The 20,054-nt window shown below is 36.1% G+C and overlaps 2 protein-coding genes across 2 annotated transcripts in view; one reads left to right on the top strand and one right to left on the bottom strand.

Moving 5' to 3' along the window:
• The first annotated feature begins 611 nt into the window (after window positions 1–611).
• LOC143445313 (RNA-binding protein MEX3B-like) lies at window positions 612–14,617 on the top strand. Its single transcript, XM_076944335.1, has 7 exons — window positions 612–933; window positions 1,479–1,635; window positions 6,310–6,533; window positions 11,730–11,889; window positions 11,974–12,116; window positions 12,207–12,677; window positions 12,925–14,617. Exons 1-7 carry the CDS (start codon window positions 678–680, stop codon window positions 13,170–13,172), a joined length of 1,659 nt encoding a protein of 552 aa, XP_076800450.1. The 5' UTR covers window positions 612–677; the 3' UTR covers window positions 13,173–14,617.
• A 3,792-nt stretch (window positions 14,618–18,409) lies between these two features.
• The window catches only part of LOC143445225 (uncharacterized), a 29,762-nt gene continuing 28,117 nt past the window's right edge, over window positions 18,410–20,054 (bottom strand). Inside the window, exon 22 of the mRNA XM_076944167.1 lies at window positions 18,410–19,135. Coding sequence (XP_076800282.1) covers window positions 19,086–19,135 — 50 coding nt within the window. The 3' untranslated portion in view covers window positions 18,410–19,085. The remainder of the gene's footprint in view (window positions 19,136–20,054) is intronic.

Here is a 20,054-nt window from a genome sequence, read left to right as displayed (position 1 = left end):
CAGCCGATGCCAACTCTTACTTTTCCTTATTAAATTACCCCAAATATTTGCTCATTTTTACAGATTAATGTTGTCCATATTATAGGCCTTGCTTTGTTCTATCGGCAACTTGCTCAACATATAGCCATAATAGACTAAAAGAATACCTAGGCTATGCAATTAATCCTATCAAATATTGTTCTTGTCGTACCTATCATATGCTTTGCATGTCTACTGTTTTAAACACCACCTACTCAGCACAAAAATACTTGACTTCTTCACTGGATGTGTGCAATAACACAGCTTAACTAATTCAATTTAAATCAATTGAAAACTGAGTGCTTAGATGTCCAAGTAAATGCATAATTATGCACCTAAAGTGAGCCACTGTATCTCATGGATAACAGTAGGCTATTGACTGCACCTTTGCCATACTCTGCAGCCTGGGCAACAGTAACCACGTTTGGTCCTCACAAACAGTTCTAAAGTCAAATCAAAACTAAATACAAAATGCTCTGTAACTGGGACTTAAGCAGTGAAGAACCATCCTTGCGCAAAGATTTATTTGGTTTAAGGATGAAGGTTTTCATCCCATATCATTTCTATAGAAATTGTAGTCGTTCATCTTTGATCATTATACTATACAATGCAGCAGAAAATTTTGTTAGGATTGTTTTAAACAGTAAGCCATTGACTAAATGAAGGCCGACTTCATTATGCAAAGTCCACCTGTTTTTTCTGAGCTGGATTCTCAAAATACCGTCAGTTCACAAGAAGATCAGCGTGCCTTGCAGATAGCTTTAGAGTTGTCGAACCTTGGTCTGCTCGGGAGTTGTGATGATGAAAACTCATCAAGCTATGATGATTTAATAAAAAACAAGAAAAGTCAAAACATGACTGAATGTGTCCCAGTGCCAAGCTCAGAACATGTAGCAGAAATTGTTGGCAGACAAGGTAATGTTGTGTTATTTGTTGCTTATGTATAGAATTTATATGGTGCCATTATTTCACTGAGAGCAAACTTTCCATTTAAAACTGTTTCATGGGTTAATTGTTAGCCATGGTGGAAAGTGTGAAGCATGCACGAGACTCACTAACGTTCATGCAGACGCTGATGATAACTTTTAATAAATAAACTAAGAATTAAGGCTTCAGTATGAAATTTAAATTCATGTGCATACGGTTTATTCTCTTTGATGTCTGCCATACTTTCCAGTTGTGGTTAAGCTTGTGGAGTCAATCCCAAAAACCTTCGACTCTTTTTTTGGTATCATGACTTTATGTGCAATTATCATTTCACGTGTTAGAAAAGGGTTGAGAATATTTGCACTCGATCGAGTATTATAATGCTTCCTATCGCCTAGTACTTGGCATCATGCATAGTGTTGTTATATTTAGCATATCTGCATCTACAGCCAACTTAAACTCTAATTGTATGAACAAAAAATTAGCTGATAATTCATAACGCCTTAACTATCTTAACACTAAGTCAATTTTAGGTTGCAAAATTAAAGCCTTACGTGCCAAAACAAATACCTACATAAAAACACCAGTGCGTGGAGAAGAACCTGTTTTTGTTGTAACTGGAAGGAAAGAAGATGTTGCCATGGCTAGAAGAGAAGTGCAATCTGCTGCAGAACATTTTACTCAAATTCGGTAAGTATGGTAGCGTAAAACTAAGATTTGGGGTTTCTTAATCATTATTTGTTGCGTGCTCCTCTACAACAGTTTAACTGCCACAAAATCAATTGGTACTTGGGGAAGGCTTTGGAAAAAAGAAACTAAAATGTTTCTGGAATTTCATTGCTGAAAGTAGAATTTCAAATCAGAGTATAATTATGCATGACATAATCATCCAAAGTCTGGTGAGCAGGACATTATCTCACACCCCTGCAATCATTGGAGCCAACTTAACAAAATGACCCGGCATGTGGTGTGACGTCACTTTACGTCTTCACTCATCTGGTTTCGTCATGACGTAAAAGCAGAGCTCATCAAGTTTTGGGGTTAAGCTATTGCCTTAATTAGCCTACACTTAATATTATGTTCAAATGATGTACAAGCACCATACTCGTAATCATAAGAGTATTACACATTACTTGAATTTTCTTTATGAAAAGTGAAGAGAATACTTAAACAATTTCAAGTATATACAAGTTGTACTGTTTTTGTTAGAAAAATTAGTGTAACAATATTGTTTGACGATGAATACAACCATTCAGTCAAAGCAAAGTATTTATTCATTAACGCTTACTATACTTCGCCAAAAACGTCGAAGTTTCGTTATGCTTAGAAGATGTTTCCACATGATTTTATTTAATAAAAAAAAGAATAGTACTTTTTAACTTATTAAACCAATGTTTCATGAGGCTTTTAGTAGGGATGCACAATACAGAATACCTGGCTATTCTAGAATATTCTAGAATACTTAATTTCGAATCCAGAATTTCGAATCTATTCTGAAATTACGCGGCAATTTTTTCCAAATAATAACGAACAAAAATCAAAAATATTTGTACATTATTTTGAATTGTATTAGTATCACATGACAAACAGTATAACATATATGCTAAATCAAGCATCATACGATTCATATTAAAGCATAGAGCCGTGTAGTTCTTGCCACCGCACTACCAACAGTCTTAATACCATACTTTTCGGAGGTAACACATTTACACATCGAATCATAGAATTAATCAAGAAGCTGCTTGTTGCAATGTAGGATATTCAGTGCTTCTAAGTGACTTTCGGTAAGTCGAGATCTCAGGACGGTTGCAGTTAGCCCTGCGCTGGAGAAGCACCTTTCTGATGCTGCAGATGATGCTGGCAGCGAAAGGTATTTCTGGCAAATATTGTACAACATAGAGAATTCATTTTTTAAGTTCCAATACTCCAACACGTCTGTTTTACTGGAGTTATCTTTTAGGTAGGCTGAAACCTCATTAGTTACAATAGTGTCAATGTCAGCTCCCTCATCATCTGCATCTTCTTGGTTGCTTTGTTGCACCTCCATTCCTAAATTAAACAAATTTTCCATCATGGAAACAGAACTGGTGGTGCTGTCGCCAACAGGAATTGGATTATGGGGTGGTGCTATCACTGCTATGGTTGTGTCAGAAATCATTTCTGATTTTAAATGCAGGCGAACCCTTGTAGCATGATGCGGTTTAAAATACTTTTCTTTGTATGCTGGGTGAAGCCATGTTGCCATATCAAATAAAGATGGATATGGAACATCATCGGATGCAACAGCTAAGTCAAATCTGCATTCTATAGCAGATTTAATCTTTTGTCTAAATGCAGAAATATGCACACTAGCACTGCTTGTAGAGAAGGAGCTTGAGTAGTTACTCAACAGCCCTTTAATTAATGGTATAATGGCTGCAGTTGTCACATATTTATCTCCTTCAATAAAGTCACTGGCCACCTTTAGAGGTAACAATTCTTCCACGAGTCCTTGGACTGTTGTAATTCCTACTGGTGTTGTTCCTACTTCCTACTGTTATTTGCGCTTGCAGAGAGACTGCCTTCAATTCCGCTGATATTTAAGAACACATGCTTTTTCTTCAAGTGCTTCAACAGACTGCCAGTACTGTTGCAATATGATAAAATTGCCTTGCAATGGCGACAAACCACGCTATTCTTTTCATCTGGCTTACAAAAATGTTCCCACACCCTGAAACTTTTTTTTCGCCCACGACCAGTCCACATGACGCAGTGATAATTAATAGATTACCTTATTCCTCTACACTTACATACAGTCTACTGCTTACTTGTTTACGAATCTCAAGCGCATGGTTGGTGAGTGAATCAATGCGCGCGCGAATGCACTGCACAGCACACGTAATAAATCATTCGCCCGCACACACATTAAGCGCGTGCAAACTTCAGCTTTTTGTTGGCTTCATTGTTTTGCGTTACGGATGATTAAACTAAAATCTAGGCAGGACAAATTATTTACTGGTACGGGAACGCACTGCGTGTCTGCAGTTCTGATAACTGCGTGAACCCTATGAAGGAAGAAAATAGGCGCTTGGAACAAACAGTCTATGAAGAAAAAAGGCGGCGCGCAAGACGGAAAATATCAACTTCACATTTGTTTAACGTTGCACACTGTTCATTTAACAGATTTAATTTCGAATCCTGATATCCAAAAATAAACTGCAAATAAGATTCGAATACATTGAGATTAGAATCTCTAAGATTCGATATTCTGTATTGTGCACCCCTAGCTTTTAGAGTTTTAGCGTGTGTTAGGATTACAAAAAAACCCAACCCCTTGCCAAAGTCCAGGCGTGCTACGCACTTAAGTTGGGGCCATGCTTGCAATCACAGACAAAGCAGTTTAGGGAGCTCAACACTTATGACAAGTTTGGATGAAACTTCCCGAATTTACTTATTCTGGATCTCGGCTAATTCACCAAGTGTACCAAAACCTCCAGCTGACTCACCAAATTTGCTCAATTTTGTCAAAATGTTATTTCGCATGATGACGCCAGACATTAAAAATTTTAGCTTAAAATATTATGTGGTTTTGAAAATATGGTGCTTTAAATTTTTAGATACCCTTCGCTTACTCTGGACGTGGTGATTTTGCAGCATTTTAGCGTTGCATGTATTAGATAGTAATGGAAAGCTAATTTTAGCGTTGCATGGGTTTGACTTTTGGTCTTTCACATGAATCCATTTCCAAAATAAAGCAACTGTTTGTTATGATGAAATAATGAGCCCCAAAAGTTGGCCTATTTAGAATGCAAAAGTCAAATTTGCTGTCATGTTTTGGCACTTGTAACTTTATAGCAGAATGAAGGAAGACTGTCATAAAAGATCCTTGTCTAGTAGAGTACAAGTTTTTAAGTTTGATGAAACATAGCATATATGTTGAAGGTATGTTATATGAAAATATGGGGCTTATGCCAAAATAGCGCAATTTTCTGATAAACTTGCCCCCATGGGCAAGTATTAAGAAAAGGTATTTTTTCATCAGAGAAAGAACCTTTCTTATAATACTTGAGTTTTAATTTTGCAATATTAGATCAAGGCAGACTGGTATAACACATTTTTTTGTAAAAACGATAATTAAGCCTATTTTGGGAGGGGTGTGTTTGCTTGATCTGTTCTCGTAGGTAGGGTCTTTAACCATTGTTGTGTCGGGCATGAAAATGTTTCAATTACGGCTACATTTACATTTTTTGTTTATCAAATAAGCAACATGGAACATCATACGATTACATTCTTTCGACGGAACGTGATGACGTCACACCGCACGCCCAGTTATTTTACTATGCTGGTGCCTACGATGTCTTCCCACGGCTTACTTTGCATTGGCATAAAATGCACATGCTCACTGCGTTACCGTTGCATCGTGAAACACGGCCACTAATAAAAAATTACTAGACGTAGCCATTATTTCTCTGTCTTGCTCTAACAAGCAACGGTGTAACATGTAACTAACATTGCATGATGACTGAAACGCGAAACTGGTAAGCTCCTAACTGAAAAAATTATAACCGTCTCTATTGCGCTATGCATTTGACATGATTATAGGTTGTTACAAACAGTCATTACAAACAGTTGGGTCTAGAACGAATGCGCACACGCGAAAATATTGCCTTAGCTTATTCGTTCTTTCATATGAGCTAGCACTTCTCAAGGGGGAGAAGTCATATTCTCTTACATTATAACCTCTGTGGGTGTTAGCAACACAACTACCGTATTTTACGGACCATAAGGCGCACCGGGCTATAAGGCGCGCCATCAATAAATTGCTTTGATTAGTTTTTTGTTCATACATAAGGCGCATCAGGCTATAAGGCGCATGTGTTACTGTATAAAGCTCATTAAAATATGTTGTGCGCATGCGCGCACTAACGCACGCATGCGATTACGCATTATGATCCATACATTAGGCGCACCGGCTTATAAGGCGCACGATCAATCTATGAGGAAAAAAAGGATTTAAAGTGCGCCTTATGGTCCGTAAAATATGGTAAGCGTATGTTTAAAAGTTTGGTTAACACTTGATTTATCCAGAATTTACTGAATAGATGTGAGAATAATTAGATTAAAACGTTGGTGACTAAAAGTCTTGGTGTGAATAATGTAATATCTGCCGAATGTGAGTATCAGAAATTACTACATTACCCGATCGGGTACTCTGCATCAGATTCTATCCAATATAACCCTAGTATTTAACATGTTGTTTTATAGTCTTCATTACAATTCTGTTTACAGCTGTAATTAGTTTCGAAAAGGTTTAAGGAAAATTGTAGAATAATAGCTGATTATATATATCACTCATAACCACTGTTTATTTTCTAAATTTAATAGAGCATCCAGAAATCGTCATGCTATGATAAATGGTCAAGGTTTGGTATCAGGAGCGGATGCAGAACTAACTGCTGGGACTATCACTTTACAAGTGCGAGTGCCATATCGTGTAGTGGGCCTTGTAGTGGGCCCTAAAGGTGCTACGATAAAACGAATTCAGCAGCAAACCCATACATATATTGTTACTCCAAGTAGAGAAAAAGAACCAGTGTTTGAAGTTACAGGTAATTTGATATTAGAGTATACCTATTAAAAGTAGTTTGCATGTGTAAACAACATTAAAACACATTTTGCTCAGGAATAGATATGTTAGTTGTTGAATACAGAATCCTTGAAAGATAAATATAAAGAGTTAAACAATAAAGAAATTTGCATCCAGTGTGCTTTTTTCCAGCATACCAGATTTCTGTTGCTTACAACTGGTGCGGTTGCCACGAGCTTGCTGCTGTTTTCAGTATGCTTGGTATAGATATGTGGTTCATAAAGTCACATCCTCAAAATAAGCCGTTATGCTTCGGTTTTATTGTAAAAATTTAATATTTGATCTTAGGATTTTATGCATCTTACGTATTTTAAAAAGGCCAACGTTGTTGCAAACGCCGGGCGCACAGCCTCAGTTGATCCTTGTTTCATTTCGTTACATCAACTTTGGTTACTTTTCTATTTCTGACAAAATTAAAATCAGTTTTACCACGTAATAAGTCTTTTTAGTTTCAAGCTTCCACTGTAAATGCCAAGTAAATGTGAATTGTTTGTGGGATGTTTGAGTTTAATTTAAAATAAAGAATTTTGTTTTAAATTACCGTAAAACCTCTATTTCACCGCCATAGCGCTCTATTTTTCAACTCTTGTTTAAAAGTGGCGTTCTATTAGAGGTTGGCGCTCTATTTTTCAACCCTTCTTTAAATACAATTAATACAATACCTGCTAATACAATTCCGCCGCTAAAAGTGGTGTTCTATTAGAGGTGGCGTTCAATTAGAGGGAGGCGCTCTATTTTTCAACCCTTTAAAAGTGGCGTTCTATTAGAGGTGGCGCTCAAATAGAGGTTTTACGGTAAATGGAATAATCTCTCACTTTATAGTCTCCAATTTCGATGTGGGTTGTGGATAAATGAAAACGGCAGAGCCGAGCCAAACATATGATATCATAATAAAACAGAGACTTGTGAAAGCAGATTGGTCTTTATTGATATACCGTTGGCTACATTGAAAGCCCATGTCCAAGGTATATGTGCTTTTTAAATGATGGAATAATCTGTTATTCCATTAAGAGATTTTTAAAACCATAAACTATTTTGTATATATAGCTTACCTGCCTTTACGTTTTATTTGAAGAAAGCAAACAGAAACATTAGTGACACAGCCTGCATACACGTGATGTATTAAGCTTATACACTAGTTTTTCAGCTTACGACTGGAACATAAGATCAGAAACTATTCCTTGGTAGCAGATATTAGAGTAATTTCTACTTTTCGGGTTTTGGGTTTGAAAAAGCAAACAGTTGATTAATACCAAAAGTAAAGTAACCACAGCAAACAAAGTGACAAGAGCGCAAAAATGCACAATATACTTGAATGGAAAAATTCAAAAATTGTGTGATACTTGTCCAGTATTAACTGTGGTAACTAGTGTAAAAATTTATCCAGTATTAACATGTGTAATGCTGGAGAGATCTGACATAAATAACAGCAAATTAATTGGCTGGGCATCAATTTTGAAAAGATGTTGTTAATTTTCTTATAAAGCCAAATGTTGAAAACTTATTCAAGTATTAAAATGCTGCTGTAAGAAATTTGTCCAAACTTACAAAACATGTCTTGCCATAACCATATCTCGTATGCAATCCACCTAAGATGCATGTGATCTCTTTAGGAGATTCTGACGTCATGGTATAGATCGCAACTAGATCTTTTTGTCATGCTAAAAATATGTGCTGTCATGATCACAGCTGGGGACAAGTGAGACGATGTTTCCCCGGAAATTTGGCTTCTATTTATACTTCATATAACATAACACCGCACATCACGCATGAAATATGGTACTTCTCTTTCTGCACTGCACACTTTACCGAAAAGGGTGTAATATAGTTTTATAGTTTCGCAATTAGATTGAGGGTTCATAGCATATTGGAACTGGATTAACGCTCAAAAACTTTAAACTGCAGTTACTATTCAGCCAACGTCAACGAACCATATAATGTCAGAACGTAACAATGCAACATAACATTATGACATCATAAAACAATAGAAAAACACCTTTCAACAAGGAGGTCAGTACGGCGTATGTTGCTCAAACCATATTTGACAAGTACGCTAGTGTTAAAATTTTGGAAAATCACTTTAATAAAATGCAAAAAATTGCAACATCTTTTAGCAAAAAGGTGACCCAAGGTTCTGCCAAAATGAAGACGTTATTTAACCATCAATGCTTTCTACAGTGAATAAATTTAAGTTTTTCGAACCAACAGACAAGATACTTGTGCTAGAGACATGCACGGACAAGGCGAGTGAATGCAGTGCACGTGAATAGAGAAAATATTTACGTTTGTGTACAAGGTTAATCCACATGGTTAAGAAATTTAAGGTAACCGAGGCAAGCAAGCGTCAAGATCGCTTTAAGTTCAATTTTGCGTAAATGCATCCTGTCAATCCTGTGGTGTGAATGCTGTCTTGCGCGCTATTTTGCTTCATCAACAACATGGGCCAAATGAGTACCCATGAATATCAAGGCTATAATAACCTATTTAAATGCTTGTTAGATACAGACGTGAATCGGTTAATCTCATCAATTTTGTCAGACATTTTTATGCGATTATCTCAAATATGCGTTTAACCGGTCTGCTCTAGAAATAAGGTTTATTGTGAACAGACGATTGTGTATTCTACGAAACTAAACTCTAACAAACCCACACATACTTCACTACAAAACAAACCGATCCGTTCCATATATACCGGCGTATAAAACTTTCAAAACAAAACTTACCAGGCCTGAAAAAGGCCGTAAGTATGATCAAAACAGTTTGTCTCATCGGTAGAAATACTGCATGTGCCAAAAGCACAATGCGCATGTCTTTGCGGTGAAAACAACAAAATTAAAGAAAAACGATTGCAAATTAACCGTTATAAAATTTGTATGACATGTTAGAAATCATTGACAGATGACATAATTGAAATGCCTTTTTAACCAACATTCAACCAATGTAATTTAACATCGTAGCATTGCTCTATAAATATCTAAGTTTGGTACATTTTGAATACTGATGAAAGTCATTGCAACTAAACTATTTGACTAACGTCCTGGACAAAAAAATTATGATAAAACGTTGGGTTACTAATGATGATTCTAAATGTCTGGCTTGGTCTGTTTTTCAACGATTGCTTTTATATAAACAAGGTCTCGGTGGGAATGCAATTTTTCTTCACAAAAAGCTTCTCAACAACTTGCGTTAAATTAGCTAATCAACAATGCCATGCTTATTCTTTAGCGGCTAAAGCGACTAAAAAACAGAATCACAATGCAGTGCATACCAGTAAAAGTAATAAAAGCCCTACTCGCTTGTAGCATGTGCAGAAAGCTATCAAACTTGGTCGACCACACTACAGCAAAAAGATCTGCAGTTGTGCCAAATTATCATGTAATTAAAAGCGAAGTAAAACAGATGAGAAATGACAAATGATGATAATGGAGGTTATGACGGTACTACGACAGTTTATCGAATGATAAATCCTAACCCTAATCAAATCGACAGTTGATCGAACGACTATTTATCGAACGATAAACCCTAACCCAGTCGATTCGATCAGCTGTCGGTTCGAAACTGTCGTTCAATTAACTGTCGCGTCACGGGTTATGACTTATGACTAGGGCCCGCAAAAGTCAATAAAGTCAAAAATTTTTAAGGACCTCGTCTGACCACGAATCAAAGAATAAAGTTGTTTTCAGCACCTAGGGGATTGTTTCTAAGAAGTTTATAGGTCAAAATAAAGTCAAAATTTACAATAAAGTCAAAATTTGTCAAAATATGGTTTTTTACAAAGTTTTTGTGTTTCTTGAGAGTAATTCTTGTAAAAATCCTCGTGGAAGCATTGTAAATCAGGAACTGCGACACAATTAAACCATATTAACCCATAAAAGCAGGAAATAAGTCACAATGCCCACTTGGATCAGCAGTAACTTTTATCGCAAATTGTCCATTGTTTATTCATTGTTACGTATTTAAATAATTCTTATAAAACACTTCCTCTTCATAAACGTGGTATTTTCGAAGATCAACAGTTTGGATTTTAGGAATAGCCTACTGACATTCAGTAATACAAAAATGCCCAAGCAAGCTAAATCGTCTTCAGCAAAAGTTAGACAGATTTGTCGAGATTTTTCTGATGAATTTAATGCAACTCCCGGGGGTGATTTAAGGTGCAATTTTTGCGAGGTTATAGTGAAGTGCGATAAAAAGTATTTTGTTAAAAGCCACAGGAAAAGTAAACGCCATCAAGCTGGATTGGAGCAACAACAAGCATTCCCTGTTTAATTTGCTGTTTATTAGAATTTACCATGCGGAGAAAATCGAGGCAAAGTGCCCTTTTCACAAGGACAAAATAACACAAGCTGCCTAAATCTATCGCCAAAAAACACGACGCACTTTTTATAATCCATAAAACACCTTGACTTTTCGACAAAATATTACGTTTGGGTCTGAAATCGACAAAATATTATGTTTGGGTAACTGGAGGAAGAACTGTGGCCTCTACAAATAAGCAATTTCGTTAGGTCAAAATAAAGTCAAAATTTGACAAAAATAAAGTCAAAAAAAAATTTTTTTAGGTCAAAATAAAAATGGCCCTACTTATGACGAAGACAGCAAATATTTTGTGCGTTACTCTGCCGGAAGAAAATCAGCAAACTGAGTTATTGTACCACTGAGACAAAAACCTTCTGCCATAATGTGATTTATTCATTTAAGCAATTAACGACGTTTTTTCTTATCGTTAGATAGGATTTGATTCAGGGCTTAAGATTTGTATGCAAATCATATATGTGTTTAATCGGTATGCGATTAACCGATTTCGTTTACTACCATAAGTTGGTGTTTAGGCTCAAACATGCATTCCCAATTTTTTTCTCTAAAGATGCCATGTAAAAAGGCTTCATAATAATACCGCGTATGAATGGTAAATGGCCTCAAGCTTTGGTGCAAAAATGAGAATTCCTCGTGTTTAGTTAGCGATGACTTAACTGTATTCCCAGGCGTCAGATTCTGGCTCCGCCACTCATAACAAATCGAAATCTTTATTATTGAATATCCGAATTAATACTCAACCAAGTTGAAACGGATTAGGATTTTTGTTTTCAGTAGAAAAACACTAGAAATGATACAATTGACATATTTCACTGCAGCTAAACTTTGGTCTGTTGTGAAGGTTTACCAGAAAATGTTGAGAAGGCTAAGGAAGAAATAGAAGCCCACATTGCATCCAGGACTGGTTCATTACAGACAAATATTGATGATGACTTCAAAAACAATGGCACTGAAGTTGGAAGCCCATGTTCATCAGATACATTGTTGAAATCTACGGCCAGGTCTGTTTTGATTCAAAATGGATAGATGATTTGACAAGTGTTCTGGTTGGGAGTATTTTTGGTGATTACATGGTATCTATGCAGATCTACTACATCATCAGAAACTTCCTACAACATCCAAAATAGTGTGCTTCGGTGTCAAGCTCCAAGTTTTTTTCCATCATGCAGCTCTAATGGGACAGTTGCCACGCAAGAATACATTTCACGGGCTCCACCAAAGTCGCATGGTAACCTTTTCAATTTACCTATAGGCATGCTAGTTGTTCATTGTAAATTATATGTCTATTTAGGTGTTACTTTTGGTAATTTTGTTTTAGATGACTATCACAACCTTGGCAGATCTTCTGTAACTGCTAACAATATCTTTGAACCTGTGGAAAAAGCATTGTTGAAGTCAGTGCAGGCCCAATGGAGTATTGGTAGTAATGACATTGGTCATTTTGAATCTTTGCCCCATGCTGTCAATTTGTCAGGGAGCAATGGAAGTAGTGCAGGGCTCAGTCCAACATCCTCTTACACCAGCAACAATGGAAGAACTTGTCGTTTGTCCCCTACTTTGTCGGACAAAGATTTTTCAACTGGGCCATCTCTTTTGCCTTCACAAAGTCATAAGAAGTCGCCGTCCAAGACTCCTCTTTCTGTGCGGCATACTCTTTCAGATTCTTCTGAACAAAGTAGCACTTCCGCTAACAGCAATTTTCTCGAGTTTGGGCCTAGCATGTCCTCAGCTATTGGTATTGGCGTTTTTTCTTCGTCATCTCAGAATATTGAAAGTGGTTATTCATCAAGTAGGTTGCTCTGTGTTACAGTGGTTCAGATAAGTTTGGCACTCTTTAAAAATGCTTTTTGTTTTTAGTTGTGTTGATATTTTCAGGAAATTTTTGTTTATTGGAAATTAAATATCCTTTGGTTACTTACCTTGTTGTAATCTTGTGTTTTATCGTTTTAAGATATGATGTTATTCAAAATATTATTTTATGTGGTAAATATATGTTCTTTGATGTGCTTTTATAAGACAAATATTTTGATTTCCAGGTGGTACATGTGATAGCTTGACATCTGGTTCTCCAATGGAAACTGCACTTGGCCATGTTATGTCTCCTCGTGCACCAGACACTGCACATTCCAGTCTGCAGAAATGTATAATTTGTAACGAAGGTTCGGTCGTTGCTGCTTTGGTTCCTTGTGGTCATAACCTCTTTTGCTATGGCTGTGCACAAGGTACTTCCGTTTGCCCCTGTTGCCATCAACCTGCTTCAATGGCTCTGCTCATAAAAAAGTAAAACCATCATACCTTATGGCTGCTTTGCATTGTACATATTTTGCCATTAAAACTGCCATAAAAGTCTTCCCGCAAATGTTATCTAAAACTGCTATGATATGTTATATATGTTGATTTTAGATGCTTTAAATGTAGTGTTTTGTTCATGATGGCTTGAATTCAGCTTCCCATCATTTTTTTTGTTAGTAGCAGCAAAATAATAATAACTCTTTGTATTAAAGTATTTTTTTATTTTACTTTTGTATGTGATAGCGAAAAACTTGCTGCCGTTTGCAATATGTTTTCATTGATCGTGTCGGTGTGTTACTTTTGATTACGTCATCAACCACTGCCTTCCACAACGTTTCACATTGCTGCTGGTTGTTCGTGTGCTTTTTAAGGATTGTATTGGTCACAGTTTTGTATTGGTTTATGCCTTTCGACAGTTACTGCTGTTAAGGTTTTTATTTATTTGCTTTTAAGTAAAACACTCACTTTTTCACTTGCATGTATGTGTTTGCTTCTGTTTCTTCTTAGCTTAGGTTCATTTGAATTTATCTGAAGTGGAACGTTTTACAGCGCTGCCGTTCATGTGTGCTACCTTTACGAACTTAAGTGATATATCGGAGCGACAGTCACTTTAACGTTCCTATGCACGTCTTTTTCATGCGAGAAAAGAATCGCAAAAAATTTGTTTGGCTGCACTGGAATATATAATCACACAAATGTGGATTTAAGTGAATTGTTCGTAATGTGCTAAAATGGGTGCTTCATCGAAAGAAGCTTGACCTTAGCCTCGCTTAGTTAATGGTAAGAATATTGTGGCCGATAACAATTGAAAGTCGATGGGGATTATTTTGTAATGCATAATGTAGTGCTGTAGGTTTGTTCCAATGACTTTCGTGCCTTCTCTTATACTCTGCTGTAGTTGATTTTACTATATATAAGAATATTTTCGGAATAAAATAAGATGGTCCAATTAATGTTTTATCTATTTGCATGACTGTGATTAACAAAATTTTTGATTTTCCACTGTTGAGTACATGCCATATTGCGATCAGTCTGTCATTGAGTGCGGACTTCGAAAAATGCATCCGAGAAAGGCATTATAATTAGCTTCGCGACAAACTTTTTATCGTTATAAGGCAGCACAAAATGATCTTTTCTGTTTTAAAATGAGTGTTTTTTCTGCATTGTGTAGTTCATTTCTCTTTCCTGTGAGTTTTGTTGTTGCCCGTATATTTTATGTAGCTTGTACTGACAATTTTCGCTCGATTTTTCTTCGTTGCTGTATGCCACATATGTCCGTACATTTTTGTTGGATATCTCAGTTTTTCGCAAGTTTTGCTTTCTATGGGCAAGGCCGGTGGTTAAATGCTGCATGTGCCAATACTTCATTGCCGAGTAAAGTGAAAGAGATTGTAAAGTTTTATTTTTCTGCAAATAAACAATGTATTTCGTTTTTCATATGAGTGAATTGATAGTATGATATTGATAAGCCCTTACTGCATTGTTGGTGAATTGTCTTAAATGGGGTCAATGGGAAAGGTGAGACGGCGGCCCCGTCATCAGTTAATGCGTGAACAATGAACTTACATTGTGTGAAGTTCGTTTAATGTTGTAAAAAATACTATGTTGATTTCAAAATCAAAGACTTAGGTCTTAGGCAGTTGAGGTGGGTTAAGTTAAGAGACCTTTTTTTATATATAATCGGTGTAGGACGACTGAGAAAGGAGTTATGTTTCACGTGCGTAAAGGTTGCCAATTTTAGATTAAAAAATTCCCGGCAACATCTTTCTAATAGCGAACTGTTTCCATGGATAACGATTACAGGTTATTCGTGTCTCGTTAAGTACAGCCTGTATAATTTCCCCACTGAAAAATTCAAGTATCATAGTGACGTTGCAAGTGTTTATCAACTCTTACCAGGAAAACATAACCCTAGAACTACGAATGGCACTAAAATGACGACAATTTGATGCAGCTTTAAGCTGAAAAACCCAAAGTGAAGGCGGATTTTAGCTTAACGAAACAAACAGTCATCACCAATATTGTTCTCACTCACAACTGACTGGGTGATGCTGGCTACTACAGAAAGAGTTCACCGGGGTCTGAAGTGGACAAACTCATACATACTCGAAGATCTAGTTTATACAAATGACTTAGGGCTCATCTCCAACCGACACAAAGACGTCCAACACAAGGTAGACACGCTCACGTTTACAAAAACAGCCAGTAATATCGGCCTGAAAGTAAACAATAAGAAAACGCAGGCCCTACGAAAAACACCACATACCTAAACGGCACCCCACTCAAAAAGGTTCAACAATTCACATACCTTAGTACCTGGTTAGCAAGAATACAAATGATGGAATCTGTGACTAAAAGATAACTTTTAGAATTCGTAAAGCCACACATGTCAAGCTACCATAGGTAGCCCATGTCATCCTTTTTCATAACGATTGAATTGTCCTCCGGGGACGCGCTAAAATTCCGAAATGTCCTCCTTTTTATTACAGATATTCATACTGATACATATTTTTATTTCAAATAGGCAGCATCTGGCTAACTAATGTAGATGTTTGTTGGGTTTTTAGATATGTTACGGCTTTCTTATGTCAACTAGAAGAGCATTCAGAAAGTGTAGTTAATCTCTATTGGCGCCAAGGCATTAGGTTGATCTGTGGCATGATAGTAAACGTCCATGACGATGTTTGCCTGACGCAGTAGTTCTGTAAGATAGAGGAGGACAAATGCCTTGTTAGTTTCTGTTACCAACGTGGTTACAAGAAAAGCAAGTGGATAAATAAAAATTTGAACATTTTGTGATGCTGGAAGTTATAATTGTCACAATTCACCTAACGTGCTTTCAAAAATCAGAAAACCGTTGTTTATCTGCAAGTGCATTTCCCCGTTTTTCTTGTAGAGTTGTAGTGAAGAATAAAAGGGTTGGCACGGCTACCATGGTCTCCTGGAAGTTAATCAGTCCTTAATTTAATCAGACGTTCCTTGTATTATTGCGACGATATTCAAAATTTCATGAAAAATTATATTATAACTAGGGCCATTTTTATATGACCTTAAAAAATCAATAATATGACTTTATTTTTTGGAAAATATGACTTTATATGACTTTATGTGAAAATCGTGTATTTTGACATGCGAATAACGTCACTCACGGAACTAAAGAGTAAAACATACGCAACATAACAGCAATACACATCCATTTCTATTTTAAACCACTGTTGTAGTACAGTTTCATGTAGTGTGGAATGTTAGAGTCTTTGAAGTTACGATTTGGACGTAAAAATGACTTTAGTAATGAAAATGAGCGCTCCACAGACGCTGATGTGGGTTGACACTTCTGCAGTTTTGCATAAAGCGCTGGTGAAATGTCTTGTCTTTGTAGCTCCATAATTTGTTTCACATTGTTTTTGTCCAATCGCTTCTTAATGTAATTTTTGAGCTCAAGCGGATCTTTTCCGAAATCAAGGGCATTTAGATCAGCATGGGCCTCTTTGATGGTGTACGTACAACTTTCCATTTTGAGTATTAAGTTTGAGATATTGTTGTAGTTGAGGCATATTTCTGTTAACTGACTAGTCAACTTTGGATCGTTGACTGAATTTTTGACGCTCTTTACAATAACTCCTTCACCTTCCCATGCATTGTATATATTTAACTGTTATATTCTTCAGTTTGCTACTAGTTGTACTGTATTTGTATATAACTAGACCAAGGTTGAGCTTTTTAGCTTGCCTACCCACTGACTGAACTTCACATGACGTCCCACTTCAATGCACAGAAGTAGAACAGATTGTGTTGCAACACAATGCAATGTGTGAGTGTGACCTCATAATGCAATTTGTGACCTCATAAAATAGAGGTCTGTGACTGTAAGTGTTATGTTCAATCAGAAATTGCCTTACTTTCTTAGTGCTTCATTGCTTCACCGCTTAAATTGGTACTTTTTATTTAAAGTATACAACGATATGACTTTATAACTCAAAAATATGACTATATAACTTAAAAAGCTGATTTATGACCTAACCAGGAAAATATGACTTCATAACTTTTTTAATATACCTCATAGGGATGCGATTTTTGCGTTAAAGTTGATTTCACGACTTACTGATGCATAGAAAAAAATATGACTTTAAATGGCCCTAATTATAACTATCCAACTTTAGGAATACAGCCGGAACTAAGTTCTTTTTTTAATTACAATACCACTTTTTTCATTTGCAAAGAAAGTTAATCTATTTCACGTGTTTCAGATAATTAAGAGGGTGAATGACCATTTCACTGTAAGTATGAGTCACGCAGCCTGTTCCTAAAGATAGGCGGATAGGTAAGGAAAATGGGGTATGCAAAAAGTTGATCTTATCTATTTGAGGTTTAATTGGAGTTCGACTTAGATTATAAGATAGATTTAGGTTAACTTTAGCTTACTATGTTATAAAATTTAAGTTAGGTTAACCAGAAACTGTGAAAAATAGCCTCGAACGATTTTCCGGAGAAATAGTGGCAGCCAACGTTCTTGAAATGCTTTCAACAACTTTGCAATTTCTTTGGTGTACTTTCAAAAATCTTTACTATATCGCTGTTGAAGCTATTCAAAAGGGAAGTTGACTACACTTTTCGATTTAAGTTGACTAAGTCGATTAAGTTTCATAAATTTAAGGTGTTTGACAAACGATAGTATATCTTCTGTGATGTTTACCTTCAGCTTGAAACATTTAACTTTTTTGTGATGTCGGTAAGAAAACATAGTTCTTCAACAGTTCTTTCGTGCTGATAAAATAAACACTGTGTCTATTAGTAGGTTACAGACTGCAACGAACATGCTTACAATTGAAGGCGTTTATTTTAAATTATGTACACGATTTTAAGCAAGATTAAGCGAGTCGTATCTTGAAAACTGCCGTTCTACAAGAGTTCGTTTTCACCGAGTCCGACAGATTCGGTCAGTGACCTCTCTCACTTTGTTTGGTCAGTGATAAAAGCGCAAGCTTTTATGTGTAGATGGGGAGTTGAATTGAATGGCGTGTTGAAATAAGCTTTTCCCTCCAAAAAAAACATATTCATAAATGTCAAGCACAAGTTGGAAAACACATTGCAAGAAATGGTACAATGGAAAAGAATTGTGCATTAGAAAAGACCACTCAAGTCATTGCAGGTCTATGAAGGCCTTGCGCTCTTGCATAAAGGCAAAATGAAGGATTTCACATGATTGCAATATCATACTGTCATACAAAATTGTATTTTCGAATTTTATTTAAGGTGAGCTACCGTACATTGTATTCCGTTTGTATTAACTTGAAGTGGCAGAAACATGAATTATTATACATTAACACAAAGCACAATTTTTAAAACACGACATTATCGGTACAAAATGAAAGGTAACACATTTCAAAAAGAAAACATATTACCAGTGAAAACATATTTCCCTTTCTTCGTGCTTATTTGTTATACCAGTAGCATTCCCGGGAAACAATCTATACCTAATCTATCTAAATGTTGCAATGTATAACAATCTATACCAGTGGTTCTCAATTTTACAGCCTTTTTCTTTTGGCAGGCTCCTCCATTTCTAGTCTTAATTGGCAAAACTGGCTTTCTGGTTCATGCATGGCTTATCAGATAATGAAAAACAAAGAAAAATGCACTGACACCACCAGTAGCCACCAAAACTTCGAAAATAATGTGTTGCGAACAACAAAATGTATTAAACATATAGAAATCTTAAACTGTAGAGTTTCTGTAAAAAACGTTTTGCAGCTCGTGAACCACCGATTTATAATGTAAGTCCCACTGACACCACAGCTGTCATGTGATAGTAAACCAATTATCCAATGTCATACTAATGATTCACGAAATACTTCAAGGATAATCAGCATGAGCATGCAAACCTTGTTGAAGCCACTTTGGGGCACTAGTAATCATTGTTCTTGCTTGACATTCTTATCCGCGGTGAATATATGCCTACAGAATAAATTCAATAAATAAGAATAATACTGGTACAGTGGTACTAATCATATAAATACTGTATCAACATTACGTGCAAACAATATTGGCGCCTCAATTACCTGTAATCTTGGGCCTATTTACTGATTTGATTGCACATTTTTATATACAAATTTTCCATTTCATAACAACAGATACATTGTGCTCTTATGCTATTTGCTAACATTGACCATGATATTACATTTAACAGCGGTGTCAGTATATGTTTCTATCCAATTATCCAGTATAACATGTACTGCTGTTTACGACAGGTAACTTTATGCTTTCTTAAATTTAAAACCAGCACACGCATACATGCAGTTATCTGTAGCATGATTACCCCAAGACAAACCTTGTATAAAGTGCAAATGTAACGGTAAAACAAGTTTATTTTGAAATAAAATATTAACTATGCAGTTAATATAACTACATAGATATCAGAACTTTAGCAGAAACTTGATCATTAATCCAGGTTTTAATAAAACTCGTGTGCTACTTCCTACAAGTTAATGTATTGGTAAGCAACCAAGTAGAAATACATAAACAACACCATCATCACACAAAGAATGGTATTGAAAAACAGATTAAAAACTGTTAACCATAGTATTGACTACATACAGAACCTGACTCATACTAACATAACCCAAACAACAGAAACAAAACATACAGAATTAGAAGAACAAATAGATCAATTAACAAAATGCGCCTTTACAAGTGTGCATGCTGATTACATGAACATATTGACTAATTACAGTTCGTAACAGCAAGCATCTTCTCAAAATTTCTGCAGTGGTCCAAAATAACTTTTTCGTACCCTGGCCATTTTCAACATTGCTATGCACAAAAACTTATTTCATCTGAACTAAGATTTCATCTTGGCTAAGCCAAGACAAACAAA

Source organism: Clavelina lepadiformis, chromosome 2 (assembly GCF_947623445.1).
Source record: "Clavelina lepadiformis chromosome 2, kaClaLepa1.1, whole genome shotgun sequence".
Classification (NCBI taxonomy): Eukaryota; Metazoa; Chordata; class Ascidiacea; order Aplousobranchia; family Clavelinidae; genus Clavelina; species Clavelina lepadiformis.
Note: the sequence above shows the minus strand (reverse complement) of the source record. Positions and strands in the feature narration are given on the sequence as shown.